The sequence below is a fragment of the Pteropus alecto genome, unplaced genomic scaffold (genome assembly GCF_000325575.1).
Source record: "Pteropus alecto unplaced genomic scaffold, ASM32557v1 scaffold57, whole genome shotgun sequence".
NCBI lineage: Eukaryota > Metazoa > Chordata > Mammalia > Chiroptera > Pteropodidae > Pteropus > Pteropus alecto.
The window spans coordinates 5,780,176-5,801,380 of NW_006442508.1; the positions used below are offsets into that span (position 1 = coordinate 5,780,176).

A 21,205-nucleotide genomic window follows, 5' to 3' on the forward strand; every position below is an offset into this window, starting at 1 on the left:
TTTCTTGAACACTAGCTAATACATCCAGCTTTCCTAATGTAGCATTAAAATTATGGCGTTTCCCTTCCAGAGAAGGAAATAGCCTGAATTTTCAATCACAATGCTAATGTTGGCATTTTTCTTCCCATGTGATTACCAATAATTACCAAAATACACACAATATTGTTTCAGTAAGCTAATACAATTGATTGTTTCTCCTCCCATTGTCATTTTAAATGATATTCCTTAACTTGTCACTTTTTTCATTTCAAAGACTATTATGAAATCCTAGCTTAACTCTTTTAGATATAATTTATAATTACCTTCTCTACATCTTCTTCGCAGTATTTTGCACATTTACATTATTTAATTATTTGAAATTAATTATTTAATGTCTACTTCCCCACTACTGTCAGGTCTACAAAAAGAGTGAGCACGGTATTCCCAGCATACCAACACTTAATAGGTGTTCTATGAATATAATAGGTTCCTAGTATGTAATAGAATAGATAGATCAGTATTTCAGTAGACAGATTTAAGGTAGCAATGAAGATTTGAGAGTAAATTTACACTACCATAAGCATACTTGAATTATTTTAAAATCAACACTCAGCCTATACTTCTATAAACTAAATATAACCACTCACACGATTAATAGCCTGTCTCCTTCACGAGACTAATTTCCTAGATTTTGTCTTTGAATCTTCAGTGCCTTTCATGGTGATGAGTGCATGGTAGTTGCTTGGTAAACTCTTGTTAAATGACCAGCTGAGATTAGTTCTCATACGTTAGCAACATGATAATTTCTTATGAATCAGGACACGGTACATAACAAAACTAACAGATAAAAACATGGCTGGAGATAAAATAATTCTGATATTCTTGACACATAAATCACACACTTTAATAATTGTGTGATTAAACAATTACTCATTGCCTAAAGAGCATTATTAACTACAGAACATTCTGTACTGAAAAAGGTATGGGTTTCAAGAGGTACAATTTATTTAAGATTTAAAGAATGTCATTAAACTACTGCCACAAACACACCGAAATGTCAAGTGAACTGACAGTACTGCATCATGTCCTTTTTCAAACTGCCAAGGAAAGAGATTTTTAACTAAGTTAAGATATGAAAGAAATAAGGACAAGTGGAAAAAATGAAAGTTTTTTTGCATGCTAGCTTAAACTATTTTAAAAGCAGCATTTCTAAGAGGAGCTTTGAGAATGATTGAAATGAAAATCTGAAACTGACCTAGTTTGTACACCCTGTTAGAACAGAATGAAGCTTATATATTACCAACCACTGGGAAATCATTGTTTTTAACATTGATATCTCTCACAATCACTGGAATCTGTGCAGATGATATGACTAAAATGACCAAAAGACAGCAAACTATGCTTTCATCATAATGCACAGCTGAACTTGTAGGTTTACTGATGCCCTTTTTCTTTCTTTAACTTTCAAAGCATCTTCCTCACTTCTCTCTCTCTGCTCACTGGCTAAGTCCAACTGCTGACAAGTGAGTCTCAGAATGTTAAGAATGATTATCTGCTGTTCTAGATGCTCACAGTGACCCCGCTCTAGTTCTCTACTTAACATCTGCCTGATGTTAACATTTTCTCCAGTAAAAATATTACATAAAAGACAATTGTTTTTGGAAATTGGTGATAAATATATTGGTTTTTAGAGGCACCACATTTCCTACTGTCTGATTTCTATAGTTAGCTCATTATAATCCCTCGATAAACAACTATGACTATTAAACACTATGCTACCTGCTGTATGAGAAAATAGAATGAAGCCATGATCAGTTTTTTAAAGAGCTCATTATTTAGCTAGGTAAATACAGCAATTACATGTGAAACAGTTCATGCAAAATATTTCCAGATATTATAAATGATAAATTATATAACATGTACTTTAAATGTTGAAGATACTTAAAGGAATAAAGGATAATAATACTCACAGCTATTACTTACTGGATACTAACCACTCTGCTCTGTACTTTATATGCATGAAGTAATTTACTCTACACTATAAGCTTTTCTGGTAGGTTCTATTATTACCCCCAGTTTGTAGATGTGGATCCTTGAGACCATATCTTTGAGATCTTTGAGATGAGTCAGAATGAAGCAAATACGAAAAATAAGGCTAGAGATTGAAAAATGGATAGTAAAAAAGGAGATTCCCATGAGTGCTCTTGAATTATGGAATTCAAGGTGTACCTTGAATTATTTATATATTCTGTTTTTATACCGTCTTTTTTTCTTAAAAACCCTAAGCAGAGCAAATAGTTATTTTATTTTAGAAGCATCCTTGTAAGAATCTATGAATGCTTTAAAATTGAAAAGTCCATGAAGAATAGTTACAGTGAAATAGAAATAGACAAAGAAATTAGGCAGATGGGAAAGGAAAGGTAAGCACTGAAATATGCACTTGTAGTTTGAAAAAAGTCATCATTATCCTAAGATAGGAGAAAATGTCCTACTATGGAAATTTTCATCTATCTAAACTTGAGCTAATTAGCTTCTTAATTAAACATGCTTCATTTCTCTTCTCTATCCTAGTGAATGATGCCATCTCATCCATCTAATCCTCCATTTCCCTCAGTCAAAATTGCTAACCAGTTATTAAGGCTTAGGGCTTAAAAGTATAGGGTTTGCTGGTTTGGCTATGCCACTTACCAGATAGATGACTTTGGGAAGATTACTTGATCCCTAATTATTAATATACTTACTGGTTAAAACATGGATAAAAATAGAACATATTTTACAAGATTTTAGAATTCAATTTTATGCACAATATTTATAAAAGTTCTTATTACTGGCACATACAAAGCATTCAGAATATTTTGCTATTGTTATTTATTAACAGAAATGTGAACAAAAGAGTGTGTTGGGCTGATCCACATATATGTATATATTCATATTCTAACATCTATTCTTTATAGACATCATAAATTAAATACTACAAAGTACAGTTTAAGAGAATAAGGTCTGCATTCAGACACAGCTGAACTAATTTAAGTATAGGATTTACCATTTCTTGAATACATCACTTAACAACTGCAAGCTTTAGTTCTTCATCTACAAAATAGTTATTGTGAGCTTGAAATAAAGTAACACATGTAAAACATATAACATAGTACCTAATACAATTTAAGAGCTCAAGTAATGTTAGTTATTATGTCATTGAATTTTTTCACAAAATCCAATAATATGTATACATTAATACATACTTTCTGACTGAACAAGGACTATAGAATATATTTTCAAATAATTTTTAAATCATATTTTTATTAAGAAATGTTCTTTTCATTTTATAGTTATTTATTTTCCAAAACATCCTATTAGTCCAAATCATCTGCATCAGTGAGAGACTGGGTACTCTAAGAAGTAGCAAGGGTATGGAAGGATAGAACCACAAGAATGGGGCTCAACTCAAACACTGGAAGGATAGAGTCAAAAGCAGAATCAAGGAAATGCTGAGCCAAAACAGAACAACTGTGTTGCCTCCTGAGATGCCCAAAGACATACTCAAGCCGCCCATAGCTGCTCTTACAGTCTTCTAATCAGCACTTTCTTCTTGCTTAATGAATATTGCATAAAACATAAGCTTTCCAATTCCCAAAGAATAGAAACTTCTGCCAGGCCATTAACAGTCCATAGGTCACATATGGTAACAATGAACCAAACCGCTAGTGAGCTCATTAAAAGGACTGTCGAATTACCAAATGTCCTGTAGACTCTGACAGCAATTCCAGAGGAGTTTAAACACATTTTAAACAAAGCCAGTATTAACTGAATAAGCAAATAGCCACAGAAGTTGGAACGCATATTTGAAAAACAAATTTCACCTGCTTGATTAAAATCTCTACTGAAACTCCAAACCCTATAAGATTTTTATAATATTTCTTTCCAGTAACATGTTTTAAAATTTTGCTCTTGGCCCTGAAAAAGCCTTGCTTCTCCAATTCTTTCCTGTCCTTCAAGTTCTTGGAAACAACCATATTGCAATTCGGCTTTCTATTGCATCGACAAATAAAACTTACACTTCTGGGCATTTAAAAAATGTTTTGCTCTTAACACACTATTTCCCCTTCTTGATTTCCTTCAATGACAACTGACACTTCAAAGCCAACTGTGCTTTGGCAGCAATCTGGAATCAGGAGGAAGAGTAGGCCAATCCATTAATCACCATCTTTAGAAGACAGACATTTTTCAAGTAAACTGCTGTGGAGATCTAAGTTATTACACATACATAGTTACACATTGTAGAGGACATAAAGCATACAATGTGTATTTTGACAACATTTATTATAAAGTTCCTTGCCAATCCTTAAATGCTGTGACTCTATGCCCTTCACAAACAAATTTCATCTTCTTGATCTTGATTATGCCATTTGCACACAGCATGTGGCCCATGCTGCCAGCAGGAGTTACTGAATCACAGTGGACTTAACCAATTGGATGTGTTCAATCAAGCATTTGCCAGTGATGACAATTGCTGTAGTCATTAAGAGATATGTATCAAGGAGCAAATAGATTACTGGTTTTCTTCCCACCTTTGGAAATTCTTCAGAATAGTGTTATTCTGATTAAATGGTACTTTCAAGTATATATATTATTCCACTGTAACACAAGTGCAAGGAGTCTCATCACTTCGCAAAAATGAAAAAGAGAACTATAGCAACTCACTATAAACAGAAAATATGTCTCTATATCCAAATCTTTGAGCAGTCCTGGGTCTGGTGGGAGTTAAGAGCTACATGGGAGAGTCAATATATTTTATAATTTCAAAATTATTTAAAAATTATAAATAGAAATATCTTCTTTTAAAACTTAAAGTTAACCACTAGTGATATAAAACTATTATGTAGAGCTTCCAAATTATATGAGAAAAATAAGACTAATGAAAATTTAGCAATCAAAATGTATTACAAAACTTAATATTAAATATAATATTTTAAAATATTTAATCAGACCAAAGAGAATTAAAGGAAAAAGCATTATATAGGACCATAAAATGGTTATTTTATGAGTAAATGCATGGACTAATGTGGAAATGGAGCAGTTATAGATCTTTGCATGTTGACTATCATAGCATCAAAGTATATAAAACAAAAATAGTTAAAATGCAAACAAATTAACACAATCTTATAAAATTAGTGAGAAAATTTTTCATATCATTTTTGGCATTTGAAAGATTGAGAAGAGGTGGCTGATTAAGAGGGTGAAATAATAATGTTTTAAGTGAAATTGATTTAAAAACTAAAAATCCACTTCTTTTGAATTGCCATTAAATATTTGTAAGATTTCAGCAACATGAGGCTAATGAAAATGTCAATAATGTTTAAATCTGTACAGGTAACATTTCTGAATATGATGTGATACAACTAAAAATAAACAGTGGAGCTAAGTAAACAAACAAAATCCCATTTGAAATTTTAGTATTATCTTTCAAATAATTCTTAGCTTATAGAGAAAAATAGCAATAAAAGTGAAGAATATTTAGCAAATAATTATGATAATATCATATATCAAAAGTCATGAGTTACAGCCAAAGCTACATGCAAAGGAAATCTTATTGTAATAAAGGAAGCTTTAGTATTAGATAAGAAGCTGTGAAAATAAATTAGTAAGAATTAAACTCAACAAGATAGAAAAAGAGTAAAACATTAACCTGCAAAAGGCAGAATTAAAATAAATTATGAATAATTAATTTAAAAACAAACAGTGAATAAATTCATATATCCAAGACTTGATATATGTTTTTAAAAGAACAGTAAATAGAATTATTCTGCCAAGAGGTCTAACACAACAAAGCAAAGAAAATAAAAAATTTAAAAAAAACAGTAAAAGGCAGAGAGGCCTTCCTATGGGGAATGGGAAAGAGAATTAAACTACAGATAATCAAGTTTTTATTTTTTTACTGAAAATGGTATACAAAATTTATACTAATAAGTTTGAAAATCTTGATGAAATGATTTCCTTTAGAGAAAAATGTAAACTGTTCCAATTTATTTAGTGGAGAAACGACAATTTTTCTACCTATTCAATGCCATTCTAGGAGAATCAGTTCCCAGAGCCATGTAGGTACAGAGCTAAAAATGGTAGAACCCTAAACAGTTAATCCCTGATAGTGTGAACACCTAACCTAATCTCTGGGAGGACTTTCCTGACCACCTATATTCTGAATGGAATCCGTCCTTCTCACAGTGCTCCAGAACTTCCTATATCCCTTGGCGCTTCAGCACTATCATAGCAGTATCACCATCTAACATGCCAAGAATTTTACTTTGTATGTTTTAAAAACCGTCTGTCTCCTTTTTCGTGTCCTACATACCTAAATGAAAGCTCCACAGAGTAGGTTTTGTCAGGTCAGGGGTGGGATGTATATTCTTGATTCTCAGATCATAAAAAGGGTCTGGCACATAGTTGGCATTAAATGTCTATTTTTTAAATGAATGAAACAAAGAAAGAAAAATGAATGAGTAAAAGAATGAATTATTACCTATAGAGAATAAAGTTGATCGTTGTATACACTTTGATTTGAGCACATGCAGACAAAAGGAATTTTAGACTGCCTTTTGTGGTAACTACAATAAAGTGTATAAGTGACCACAGACACAGTTGATCCAAGAAGAGAGCTGAGTAGAATGAGAGTAAAAGAGAGAGCAGAATATCTGAGGAGGAGGAGGAGGAGGAGGGTGAAGAAGAGAAGGAGAAGGAGCTGCCTGTTTCCTTTCTTGTTTTCATAACTATCTTGCTATTTTTATATAACTAGAGGCCATAAGGAAAACGTCACATGTATTTATTTTTTTAATCACAGAATCACTAAATGCCCAGTGTAAATTACAGTAGCTCTTATTAGGCTTCCACATTCTTTTAGATTGTCCCTTTAGAACAAGAACTCTCAATCTTAGATGTATATCAACTACAACTATGGATCTTCTTGTTTATCGTTTTATCTTCTTCTTTAATACAAGGACACAGGTCCCACCCAACCCGATGGGATAGTTCCAATGTGGGGCCATGTTAAGAATAGCTGCTTTACTTTGTTAAACAAACTCTACTAAAATGCTTTTCCAAACTCTCAAAGATATCCACAAGTTTTTCCTAATAGTAAGATTTTATGCCTTTCTGTCAAAAATATTTAAATCTGAAAAGAACTTTCAAACAACCAGTTCCATCTGGCTCATCCAGAGCTGTTTAATTTTTAAGCCATTACTCACAGTTTTAGAGTTTAAATTTATGATTATCCTTTCATATTTTTCTGATTTTTAAATGACTTACAAATTTTCATCGGGATATTCAAGTTCTCAATTTTTCCCCTGGCAAAGTAAATTTGATCAAGAAACTGAAATCTTAAATTGAAGGAGATTAAGTCAAATACCTGCAGAGGTGCTTCATGATGTTTTTCTCTCAGCATGGGGGCAGCCGGAATTTCCTGGACAGCTTTTGATGTCTTCCTTTTGGCTTTTTGCATTTGAATATTGGTAAAATAGTTGACAGCAGCAAACTCAATAAGGGCCGAAAATACAAAAGCAAAGCAGACAGCTATGAACCAATCCATGGCCGTAGCATAGGACACTTTGGGCAAAGAATGCCGCGCACTGATGCTCAGCGTAGTCATGGTGAGGACTGTGGTTATTCCTTGAAAGCAAAAGGACAGAGACAGAATACTTGACCATTACTTCTATGCAAAACAAATAAACACACAAAAAGTCCTAAGGATTTGGTGGGGTAGGGGTAAGAAAGTTGATAATAACTCAACCCAAACATTTTTGATAGAAGATTCTAATCCTAGTGGTTCAGTGAAATTAACATAGGCCTTGGAGTGGGACAGATATGGTTCAAATCCTGGCTCTTCTATTATTGACTCAGTGTACCTTGGATTAAGTTATGAAAACTCACTGGGCTTTGACACCTGTTGGGTTTGCAGTAAAGATTAAAAGTATGTTGGGCACCTAGCATATATATGTTGGGTGGATATTAGTATCTGAGCTGATATATCTGAGGAACTCAACACACATGCCTAACAGAAAGTGCTACTCATTGAAGCACTGATTCTCAACCAGAAGTCGGAAGTTGGTAGCATTGAAAATTGGAGCATCAGAATTTCTGGGGTAGACATGGCCTATGGCTCTTAAGAATCACTACCATAAAAAGCATAAATTATAGATACTTAAAATCTTTAAGTAAATATTACCTATTGAATTAAAATAACAAATTTACTAGTTTTGAAAGACCTTAATTTATATCAAATAATAAATGTGTATTCCCAGAAAAAATATATTTCTGGAACAATTTGGCTTTAAAAATATAGACATCTACCACCCATCAATTTATGGTTGAGAGGAAAGTATTTAAAACAAGAATAGAGGTACTTCTCTTCAATCAATAGGCTTCTGAATCATATCACTTCCAGGAAAACCTTCTCCTCAGCCTGGAAAAAGGTTAGTTCCCATTCTCAATGGAAAAATTCCACTTATCACTGGAACTATAGAGACATGAATTATTTAAGGATGCTAATATTTGTATAGTTGCTCCTTTCTGCATCTTTACCTATCCGTATACCTAATCCATGTTATCTAGTCAAGCTTAGAAATTTCTATGGGGATTTGCTATATCCATTTAAATTTATTCTATATAATGCCTAGAAGAGCTCCTAAACTGACACACCCAGGTGTTTGAGGATGATGATGATGATGATGACAACAATGATGAAGGCATCTAAACTATATATTCTAATCCATGCCAAATCCTAGCTGAAAGCCAAACAATACATGTTAACCTGAAGAGATAGCCTCGTGTAACAACAAAGCAACAGTAATATTTTGATTTAGAGAGAAGTCTTATTGTCTCCTCACCCCAGCATTTAATTATATTCTACCTTGTATTGTATCATAATTGCTCCGTTATGTAAACCTTGTTTCTACAACTTGATTGGTTGGGTGTTGCCTCCGTAAGGGCAGACATGTCTAACATTGCTTCAGGGTTTACCTTAATATATCACATAGTGCCAGGCACATGATAAATGCACAGTAAATAAAAACTCATTTTTTTCAGCTCCTCATCATTTTCTCTCCAGTCCCTTCTGAATTGCCAGTGTTTTAGAGCATGAAAAATTACAGCTATTGTGTAGTGTATGAGCTATAGATCTTTAAAAAACATTCCATAAACTATACAGAGAAATATAAGAATGTGGTTGTATTCTCTTTTTTAAAAAGTTTGATATTTTTAGCATTTTATTAGTAAAAATAGGTTTTAAAATGTGTTCACTTGGTCAAACATATAGATACCTAAATATATATGAAAGTGCAATATTGTAAATTTATTGGACTTCATGTCAGAAAAAGACCTTATAAATTTAAGTCCTCCATTTTAAATCTCAGAAAAATGTCATCATTTCCATGCTGGTTGTGAGATATAGTGAATAAACCCTAAATTAATTTTGAAAAATTTCAGCTACAAAGTTTTAATATAAATAGGTTTTTGTTATTATTCATAATAATTTAAGTTTAATGGCCTGTTAAGTATTCAAAAATGTTCTACAACCTTCTTAGGTATATTTCCTCTAATATCATAGGAATTATGCTGAAAAGACTTGAAAATAAAATATGAACAGTCTAAATAAGAATACTACTCAGAATTCAGAAAATTCTACAGAGACCATAATAATGTGATAACCAAAAATGATACTCAGACTCAACTATAATCAACTTAAGATTCCTCAAGCTGCTTTGAACATTTTTTGGTAAGAGAACGACTTATCCTAAGGACCAGAAGTAGTGTTCTTCATCTTCTCCTATTATCGTATAAAGAAATTTCCTTATTAATATTGAGTAAGCAAAATATTAATACAATTATTGAGCATGAACCCAAATATTATTTTCTGATTATTAAAAGGGTAGATCACCAGGGACATGAAGATATTCAATGATGCTATGTACATAGTGCAAAAAAATGTTGCCTATGTGACCAGTTTCCATTTCTCTTTCATTGTTTTGAATCAACTTGATTTTAAAGTTTGTATAGCAGCCCTCCAGATATTATGGTTCATATTTTATGACTGTCCACAAAATTAGGAAAGTAACTGTCATGAACAATTAGCTAAGAGTTTGAAGTGGCCATAACTTTAGACATTAAAAAGTTATGGCTTCTTGGAGTTAAAATTTAAAGAACTCTTAGCACGACAGGGATGTGCTTATTTCACCAGCTTTAGGTGGAGCATTTGGTTAAATAAATACCAACATATCAAACAGATGCCAACCCTTCAGATAAGAAGCCATGCTTTCTCTGCATCTAGGAAGACAGTGCATATGTTGTAAATGGTTTAGCTGGCATCCACCCCTGAAAACATTTCAATAACCATAAAATATTTTTGACATGTTTAAGGAGAGATGTCAGTCCCTGTTTTTAGGATGCTGATTATGTACCATATTGGTTGGCCCAAGAGCTGGGAGAGGAAATGTAATAGTAGGCTAAAACTGCACACAAGAGTAAAATTTTGGCTGCCCACTCCTAGAAAATGAACCAGTAATGATTTAGATGTGCCAGCTGGCATTTACTCAGGTTTAATGTTTTACTATACTGGAATAATTAGAAACTTAGAGGCATAAAACTTTGGAGATAGAGGGTCTTTGGGGAGAATTTAGCTCTTTACTTCTCATGTTTACACTTTTTTTGAGGGGGGGTTTGTTTTTTTATAATCTCTAGTAAATACCTGAGTAAAAAAGAAAATGAGAATTAAGAAAGATAAATACTAGCCTAGAATTAAATTTTTACCTAAATCTCATATGAAATAGATTGCTAAGTCCCCTCAAATACTTAAAACTTAGGTGCCTTAGGTAAATACTATCTAGAGCTTCACTGAAGTTTAATTATTACCATTTTGACATATCTTAGGCCTTTGAAGACTTAATTATTGGGCATAATTGACCTGGTCAATCAAAACCAACAATTCGGTACATGAACACATGACAGAGGCAAATGTTACATTTCAAATGGAAAATGCTATCCACAAAGTGTCTTTAGACATATACATACAACCTTACTCAGCAGCTCTGGAATTTTCCACAAGGCCCCACACCATACCCTCTGTGAAGGCAGAATGGCAGAGTAGAAATGGCAGAGTCCCCAAAGTTAGATAGAAACTGTTTTCGATCATCACTTTTAAGTATGTGACTTTATACAAGTTCTTTAATCACTCTGGGTCATTTTCCTTACCATAAATATTAATAAGCCCTGCCTCACTGAATTATTGTGAAAATTAAATAAGATGATCCCTATCAGCATATGGCAAATCTTATCATCCTTATTAGTGGTGTTACCAGTATCCTTACTATATGCTACTTAATTTCCTTACAGTTTCTTATCTGGATAGGAAATGTCGGATAGGTACAGCTGTAATAAATGCTATCCCTCTCCACAGCACTGGACGTTTCTATTATTTGGGGACATGTGAGACAGAAGAGTGGCTACAAGTTTGTAGTCAATCAAGAAAGTCTTCAAAGCTTATCAAGCAATCACAATAACAATAAAATATAGAGAACATATACATTATGGTATCAAGTAGTGATTCTCAAATGAGGTAGATGGCAGCTTGAACACCATAATAATAAGTGACACTTAAAAAGTATTTTCTGTGTGGTAGGTATTGTTCCAAGTGCTTTATCCAAATTAACTCATTTAATCCTCAGGGCAACCCTGGAAATTTCATCCTGTTCTAACACATGAGGAAACAGGCAAAAGAAACTCACCGAGGGTTCACAGCTAAAAAGTGGTAGACACAGGGTTATAACGTAAGCTGCCTGGCTCCAAAGTCTGCCCTATGACTCTGTTACCTCTTCATTAGAGGCACCAATAATAATTCCATATTTTCTATGATGGTTGTGAGATATAGTAAATAAACCCTAAATTAATTTTGAAAAATTTCAGCTACAAAGTTTTAATATAAATCGGTTTTAGAAGTTCTGTAGGACCATAGAGAAAAGATGATAATACGTATACAGGTGATTTCATTTTCAGCGATGATAGTTTCTGAAATATTAATGTCATTTATACTAAGGACTGTGATCTGGTACTCTGCCTCAACAGATGCTTTCTGCCCAGTCAGGCTGCTTCTAAACATGGTATGTAAAGATTCAAGCTTAGTGTGAGCACTAAATGAGATAACGAGCATCAAGAACTTAGCAGTGTGCCTGGTATTATACAATAGAATGGTGTTTTCTTAAAAACAATTAAAAATCGAGGAAATCAAGTTAGAACAAAATAAATCTCCCCTACATAAGAGAAGTATGAGAGAGAGTCAACGACATGTCCTAAGTGCTCCATGTACCCTGTAATGAGTTGCTGGACATAAAGCCAAACTCTCACTAGTCTATGAAGAAAAGATATATTATCGCAATTTTATGAATGGTGAAAATACATGGCAGATTCTGGTTTTATTTTATTTTTATTTTTCAATTTTCATTTTTTTATTTTTTTAATTTATTTTATTTTTAAAAATTTATTTATTTATTTTTTTAATTGAAGAAATTGTTTAAAATTCTGGTTTTAAATCCCAATCTATTGTGGTCCAAAACAGATTTGTTGTTTTCTCTCTTTCACAACTATTTTTAAAAGTTAAAATGTATTCAATACTTGCAATGTGCAGTTATTTTTTTAATTGAACGCTCACAACTCTGTGAAGTAGTTTATACCATTGTACATGCTCACTGCCTTCCTGAGGTCGCATCCTGCTCCCAACATTGACCCTTTGTAAGTTTCCCCAGTAGGATTCCAATACCTTCTCTAAGATTAAATGGGGGAGGGGGATCTATGGAAAATATCCCCACATTTAAGTCCACTGAAGACACTAAGATACCCTTATCATCAGTTCTCTAAGAGGGAGGTGGGATGAGAAGCTCACGTTCTTCCCTATTCCTTCTCCCCAGCATCCCTTCAGCTCTCGTGATAAAAGCAATTATACCACGGCTTTGACCCTAACCAAGTAGAAAAAAGCAGAGGGAGACTGACATCTCCTGTGAAGACTGTACCTCCATTCCAGAGCAATTCTGATCATTTTCCTTCTTATCCCACTACAGAATGCTTTTGCTACTCACAATCAACATAAAAAGAATAGAGAAATATATTAAATTAAATAAAGATCATTATAACTAATTTTTTATTTAAAAGCAGGTCTGACATGTAAAAGACTTGCCAAACAGTTATAAAAATTTAAAACTCATGTATTCTGGATTTTTATAGTTTAAAATGTGGTATGTAGAAAGGCAATATAAAAACAAAAAGAAAAAATATGCTGTGCTCAGAAAAGAAATGTAGATAGAATGTAACAATGAGCTAATAAATTAAGCATATAATACCTTCCAACTAAATGCATTTAAACCATTGCATTTTGCTCCTCTTCAATAAAAGGCAAATTATTCTAAGGCTTTCATATTCGTTCAGCCATGACTTTTATTTGTTTTATTTTAAGCTCCCAGTGCATTTCATTTTAATGCTTAGATATGATTTTAATTCAATTACACAGTATTAAGCTAGGAGCTCCAGATTCATGCTTGCTCTTTACCTGCCTGGTTGCAATAAGAGAAAACTGACGGGGCCCCAAAGGAAGGGTGAACAGCCCAAGCCTTATCTTTTGGTATTGGCTAGGTAAAAATGAAACTTTATATGATCCTTTACTCAGTATACCCTAATATATTACTGTTTAATATATTCTTAGAAATAATATCTAAGAGCTATTCTCATGAAATCATGAACAGAATGTAATATGAATAAAAATACCCAAGAAATGAATTGCAATTACCAAATACGGTCCTAGCTGGAACTGATTCTTTATTTATCCAGAATGAGACTTGCGAAAGAATCACTGTCATAATGCATGGGATGTACGTCTGAATCATAAAATAACCCATCTTCCGTCTGAGGTGGAAGTAAACCGTCATAACAATGTATTCACCTACAAATAAAGCATGAGGAAATGTGTTATTGTGCAGCCAATTTTTCCGGTGGCTTCATAATCATATTTCAGATTAACAAAAATCATTCTAGGCAAAGAAATTATGTGTTCTGCATAGAAAACAAGCATGGAGAACTATGTAGTTTCTAACTAGGGGGAAAATGATATTGAATATCATTACACAGAAATATACTTTTGTTCTATGTAGCGATTAAGCAATTTAATAAATTAAGCCCTAACTTTAAAAATATTCTTTTAGTGCTTTCTATTTTAAAGGTCTAGTACCGCGAAAGAAGTTAACATCTTTTGAGAAAAAAATTTAAACCTAACTTTTATAGAAAATCTCTAGGAAAATGTAAATACACATGCACAAAGCTTAATTTTAGAAATAATTGAAATACACAGATAAACATTATATATACAATATGCATAAGGAGACTCACTTACTGTCTTAGTTTTAGGAAAGAGCTATATTTCTAAATGTTATGTAATATGAAGAAAAATAAAAAGGGACATGTATAACATTCAGTAGTATATAACATCTCTGAGTTCAAGCATGTTATACTGGCATTTAGAGAAAAACTAATAAGCTAATAAGCAAAATGAACCATAAGATTTTTGGGAGTTGTTGATAAATGTTTTTAATGTTATATCTGAAAGGAACATATTAAGAGAGTTACTTAGGAAGCAGTAGCCTTATTCTCATTCTATGAAGCCCAAGATTCAGAAGCCTCAAATCCTACTTGTTTCAAACTTACTTGCAGGCTAGAAAATGAATGTTTTAAAAAAACATATTTTTCCTGGAGATATGTTTATGTAATGAATAGTTTTAGAACAGCCAATTTTTCTCATTAAATGTGATCAAAACTATATCCTACAATTCTTTCATTCACATTCCAAAAGCAAATGCAGACCAAAAACGTCAATAATAAGCATCCATCTACTCATGTGACAGCTTTAATCTATACTCTTAATATATTAAGCTTTATATTTTGTTTTTATTTTGAAAAGAGGGGGAGGGTGGCACCACAAAATCGAAAGAAAAAGATTTAGGGAAAGCATCGAAAAAAAAGGGGGAAATCCAGTGTCTAAAAATCAGTGGTCAGACTTCCTATCTAAGAATTCTGTTAAAAAATAATTTTAATATATTTGATTACAGACTTTGGTTTCTGAATAAGAAAACCAACTCGCATCTCATCAACTCAGATTTATTTTAAACTGAAATAAGATTATAAATACAAATTTAAAAATCCTGAACCTTGATTTACGCATCAACTCTATTTCTGGAATCCTTTCGTTATCTCCTGAAAGTGCTAGATATTCCATGAAAAAGCTATGACAAGACAATCGTGAATGCCAACTAGCATATTGACTTTAATCGTTAAATATCTCACCCGTGATGGATTTGATAGTTTCACTTGATACGGTTTGCCCAATCAAGTCATACTGAACTAAGCTGGAGGATTCCTTTGGAACTTCTACTGATTTCTCAGGACCTTTTGTCCAGGTATAAATCATCTCACTCTTCGGATAAGCATCTGAATAAGAGCACAGAATGTGGTTAGAGTCAGTGCTCCTTTTGGCCAGCATTGATGGTCAACACTTAAGAATATTACACATGTTCAAGAAAAATGAAATAAATGAAAACGATTATAATTTATTTAAGCATGCTTAAGAGTTAGAGAACTGTAGACATTAAATAAACAGCCCTATATATTTCTTGTTTTTATGCCAAAGAATTAGAGGAGGAAAGACTAAAGCTAAAGTAACTAAAATACTATAAATATGCATTAATGCATTGCCTATGTTTCCATACAAAGAATAAGCAGTAGAAAAGCAAAAATGATAACCCTCCCCCTCCAAAAGCACTGTCAAACTGCAGGGGCAGGATAGTTGGCCTAGGGAAGACCCCTACCCAAACCCTTCCCCGCCCTGCTACTGGCCCCGCCCGCCCATGGCCCTGCCCCAAGATGAGCTCTGTATTTCTCCTCAGTCCCTTGCTCTCCTTTGCCCTCTTCCTGAAGCTCTGGAATTTCTTCTCCCTTGTCCCTTACTCAGCCCTCTCTCTGTTTTGATTTCAAGTGTGAGACCCCAGCATGAGAAACAAGCCAAGGCCTGGAGACAAGATAGATGACTTTGAGCCACCACCTCCCCTGCAGGTGGCAAGGGAAATAGGCCAGATATCTTGTGACAAGAAAACAAAAGCTCATAATAGAGACAGCTCAGTGTAGATTCTCTCTCTGAGATGCTAGCACTTTCCTCTAAGGTGTGTACTTTAACTTTAATAAAAACTGCATTTTCCTGCTTGCTGTTTGTCCTGTTCTTGAATTCTTTCCCCTGACCTAAGATAAGAACCTGCTCCCTGGGGCTCCAGGGTCGAGTCCCTCTTTGGACTCCCACCAGGTCGAGCTCTCCCTTAATGTTTCCATTTCAATTCACTTCCAGCCTTGACCAGTATTGACTTCTTTCATCCTAATGCAACACTGCCAATTAGAAACATACCAAATGCTGCCTGTGATAATACAGCAACAAAAACAAAAATAAATGCTGCTGTTGGGAGAGTTCTCCAGGGGTAACCTAATCTAGACTCTGCCTTTGGGCAATATCCATATTGTTTGGGGAATCATGCTGCAGTGAAGACTGGTTATGCTATATGAAAAGCCCTGCAGGGAATGTGATCATACAAGCAGTTCCACTACCTTTAAACTCTTACGATCAGGACATTTTCCCTTCCACCTTCTACACATCCTTCCCAGCAGTAATTTAAACTCATTTTCAATTATTTGGTGTTCAACGCAAATGGAGACCAGCTGCTTGCTTACCAGTTTACCCAGAGCAGGTAACTTGGCTCACATACAAATAAATTCAAAAGAACCAAGATAAATTGTGTACTACCCTCCACAAACCTTCCTAAAATGGCTAGAGCACAGTAAATCCTCGGTGGAATTGTTTAATTCTCTAAAAGGAGTTGGTACCTAAGGAGATTATCTTTACAAACAACTTTGCAAAATAAACAATGAGGTTTACGCTGTCATTTAGCAGTATAAAGTTATGTGTCAGCATTGATCTCCTGAAGTATATTCATGCTTAATCATACACTTAAAGCTCCTGAATACTATGTTACCACTCATGATATTTTAAATCAGGTATCCTTCTCTTGGCTAGCCTACCTTGCAAGAATAAACTTTTTCTTAATGATTCAATATTTGAGGCTGGAGATAGGGCTAGGTAGAGTGGGTGAAGGTGATCAACAGATGTGCCTCTCTTTAATTCTCAATCCCAAAACATCAACTTCCAAGGAGTGATTTCTTTGTTTTGTACAAGTCCTGATTGAACACTATGTCCATGTCACTCTGAAGACTGTTCTCTATGAGAACTAGAGAGGGATGGGTGGGAAAATTAAACCCTTGGATAAGAACTACCTGGGTGAAATTTAAGTCATTACAGCACAAATGGATTTTAAATCTGGCCCCAGTGAGATCACCTTTTCTGTCTATTTATTTTTCTATTTTTATCTTCTCTCATTAAGTCACTGGTCAGGGAGCAAATGGTTCTCTTTAGCTTCAAGTTAGCCCACTGAATATTGTGCTTACTAGAGGTTATAAAAAGAATGGTGACTGCTGATTCTCATTAAGTTAAGCAATGAGCAATGATAACAGCAGGCAACAGTTTCACAATCAGTGCGACTGAGAATCTGAAGCAATAGTAAAAGCCGGCATCTATTTTTAGTAGATTCTGATTAAATCAAATATTTGAGGCTGACATTAGAGAGGCAATCAAATTTTTCTGGCATCTCAGAGAAGGAGTCTAGGGGAAAGGAATTCCATATTCTTTCGACCAACTCATTTCATCTTTTTGCTTTCACCTCCACAGAATATCCCAAATCCATCTATCTCACAACTTCTCCTCCAGTACATCCTAGTCTAAGCCAATACTTCTCTGCTTTTACTCTAATCTCTTTACAACCCATTCTCCATAGAACAGCTAAACTGAAATTGTAAAATGTCAGTCAAAGAATGCCACATCCCTTAGTAAAAACTACCAAAGGCTTCCTATACCATTTAGAATAGAATCCAAAGTCATTAATGTGATCTGCAAGGTACTATATTATCTGGCTCTGTCTACAATCAGACCACACCTCCTACTATGCTCTTGTCGTGCTTCAGCCACTTCAAAACTAACATTGCTGCTTATGTTATTCTACCTATGTCATGTCAAGAAACTCTGGACCTTCTTTGACCTTCTTTCAAGTGTACCATAAAGGACTCTGCTTGTAACAGAAACTGTAAAATACAAACAAAATGAAACAAAAAACAAAATAATTTACACTTGCTATGTTCCACTACCAATACATGGAGTTCAAAGGTCCCTAAATTTCGCCACTGCCCACTAACCTATTTATTATGAGTCAGTTTACTTAAATTATCTGCAGAAATAGGGTTTTGGTTTTGGGAAAATAGAGGGTTGTTTTTACTTCTTTATTTAAATATATTAGATAATAAACTTTCTCCTAAAAGTCAAATCTTGGACAGTTATTGCCAGGGACAATGATTTAAATGTTGGATTATAAAAAAACTATGCACATATATAAATATTAGCTTACATCAGATAATCATAAATTCTGACATTTTTATTGTAACTTACAACTCCCAAATTTCAAAGGGCATGCATGACCATCCATGGGAAAATCCACCAATCTCATAGGACACTCTGCACTTATGGTGAGTCTATGATGGAAAAATACAATTAGTATAAACTCTTTCTCTAAAAATAAATTTATAGATCTCTAAAACAAAAGAAGGAAGAAAGAAGGAAGGAAAAAAGGGAAGAAGGAAAAAGAAAAAAATGACTACCTCATTGTGTATAAAATAGTGCCATTTCTCATAATTCTAAAAAGCTTATTTGGAGCTGTCATATTATGTGAGACAGATTTCTTTCCATTCCTGAAGAAAGTATCGGGGGTCCATACTTTTGTTACCATCATATTGTTCAATCTCAAAATTTCAATGGGACCATCATATTTCAGTCTTTTGTCAATCCATGTCTGTCTGAAGAACACATCCATTGTGTATTCCTAGGGAAATTAGTTTTTACATATTCAAATCACAGATGAATACACATAAATATGGAAAAAATGCATTAAATTCGAGCCTCTTTCCCACTCATAAAAGAAAATGAGCCCAAATACAAACTAAACTAATCAAAGCAAAAATTTTCTTAAATCAATGAAACAAAAAGATTCTCAGCAATTAAAACATGTTATGTCCATCTTGATAACTTAATTTTCTATATTTATTAGATAAATGGTCATACATAGAAATAATTAATATAATTTAATAAAACTTCTAACACCAGGTAATTACAGTTGTACTTTACTTTAGATCAGGTAACAAAACTACTTAATATGTAACAAATATCATTGCATAACGAATCATAAAATTGTAAGCACCTCTTTAAGACAAAGTAAAATATGTGAAAAAGAAATTTTATGTTCTTAAAATCTATTAAAAGTAACCTAGGAGCCCAGAGTCGAGGGAAAAAAGTGAAGTGGGTTATTTGACCTTGAAATAAACATATTTAATATTAGAGAGCACAACTGAACGAATGAATTCATCTTGACCAGTGCTTGGTATTTTAAGTTCTTTAAACATGAAAGAGAGCAAGGGAGAAAAGGAGCAGAGGGAGATGAAGAATGAGCAACTGAGTCAGCATGGACACTGACTCAAATGTAATTATGACTACAGTATAAAGTTTCATATTAAAACTAATTTCACTCTCTAATTTTCTCTTCTTCAATAACTTTCTAAAGAAAAAAAAATACTACATACAAGATTGCATCGTATGTTAAGGAGACTAATGATAGGAAAGTTATTTTCTTTGTTGAGAATAATCCAAGTCAAAAAATACTCAGGTATTAGAGCTGAAATGCAAATTCAATGTCTCATTCTTTATAAAATTTTTGAGTCTAATTAGGCTGTTTCTAGCTTTGTGTGATTGACAGCAAAATACATATTAATTGCCTTTTTTTCTGTTTGTTTTCTTCACACCTCAAAAGGTATATCAAATTTTCCAAGTACCTACCATTTCAACATCAGAAACAGGTCCAAAGCTGGTGACATATATGTCAGTTTTTACTTCTGTAACAGGACCTAATTAGTATAAAGTAAATAAGTGTGAAAAAATAATTACCAATTTTACAGGCAAGATGGGTTTTAAAAATTAAAGAGTAAATACAGATATGATATATTGTATTTTCTAAGCATCTTAAATTTTCAATGAGATAATGCATCCCTACAAAAAAAAAAAATGTAGACAAAAGAACAACAAAACCAGAAAGCAGTGTTTACTTACAGGCACAAAACAAAACAGAATAAAAAATACTCAATTACTTACCAGGGACCTTGTTTCTTCATCACCCCCAAGTACTGTTAAGACAGGCAGTGCAGGGAACAAAAGCTTTTAGCCTTTATGATTTTTTATAGTCCATCATCTGATTGGCTTTTAGTAAAGAAGTGAGCTGTTAAAAAGAGGGAACTAAGCTACTAGGTAAAGAAAAAGACCATAACGGCTGCAAGGAATGCACCTTCGGAGAGCTGAGAATAGTGATATTCTAGAAAAGAGACCAGTGGGGCTGGAGCAAAGCAAGTAAGGAAGAGAATGATAAGAAATAAGGCCATATAGACAATAATAACCAGGGTCAGTGGACAGAGACTTAACCCCTGAGCCTATATTCTGAAAGTGCCATCTTTTTGGAAACATGTTTATATCTTAGGGCGACAGTTGTTAAAACTACATGGAAAAGAACTTGTAGAAATCCCAGCGACAGATGGGGTGGTGCATGAAGTGGTTGTTATGGGCTAAGTTATGATCCTTCCAAATTCATATGTTGATCTCCCAACACCCAGTTCCTCAAAGTGTGATCATATTTGGAGTTAGGATTTATAAATAGGGAATTAAATTAAAATGAGCTCACTAGGGTGGGCCCTAGTTCGATGTGCCTTGTGTCCTTGTAAGAGGAGATTAGGACACAGGAACTCACAGAAGAAAGACCACATGAAGACACAGAAAGAAAATGGCCATCTACAAGCAAAAGAGATAAACTTAGAAGAAACCAACCCTGCTGACATCTGGATCTTAGACTTCTAACATCCAGAATTGTGAAAAAACAAACTTGCTGTTGTTTAAGTACTCAGTCTGGAGTACGTTGTTATGGCATCCTGAGCAAATGAATACAGAGATTAATCATTTTCCCTATGT

The 21,205-nt window shown here is 33.7% G+C and overlaps 1 protein-coding gene across 3 annotated transcripts in view; it reads right to left on the minus strand.

Annotated features, from left to right (window-relative positions):
• Positions 1-21,205, minus strand: part of GABRA4 (gamma-aminobutyric acid type A receptor alpha4 subunit) — a 64,379-nt gene that overhangs the window by 31,175 nt on the left and 11,999 nt on the right. For 2 of the 3 annotated variants that reach the window (XM_006922471.2, XM_006922472.1), the window contains exons 3-8: positions 20,030-20,097; positions 18,802-19,022; positions 18,593-18,675; positions 15,343-15,486; positions 13,796-13,948; positions 7,379-7,638 (exon numbers count right to left, since the gene is read on the minus strand). In XM_006922471.2, coding sequence (XP_006922533.1) covers positions 7,379-7,638; positions 13,796-13,948; positions 15,343-15,486; positions 18,593-18,675; positions 18,802-19,022; positions 20,030-20,097 — 929 coding nt within the window. The remainder of the gene's footprint in view (positions 1-7,378; positions 7,639-13,795; positions 13,949-15,342; positions 15,487-18,592; positions 18,676-18,801; positions 19,023-20,029; positions 20,098-21,205) is intronic. The other variant, XM_006922473.1, reaches the window with a different exon arrangement.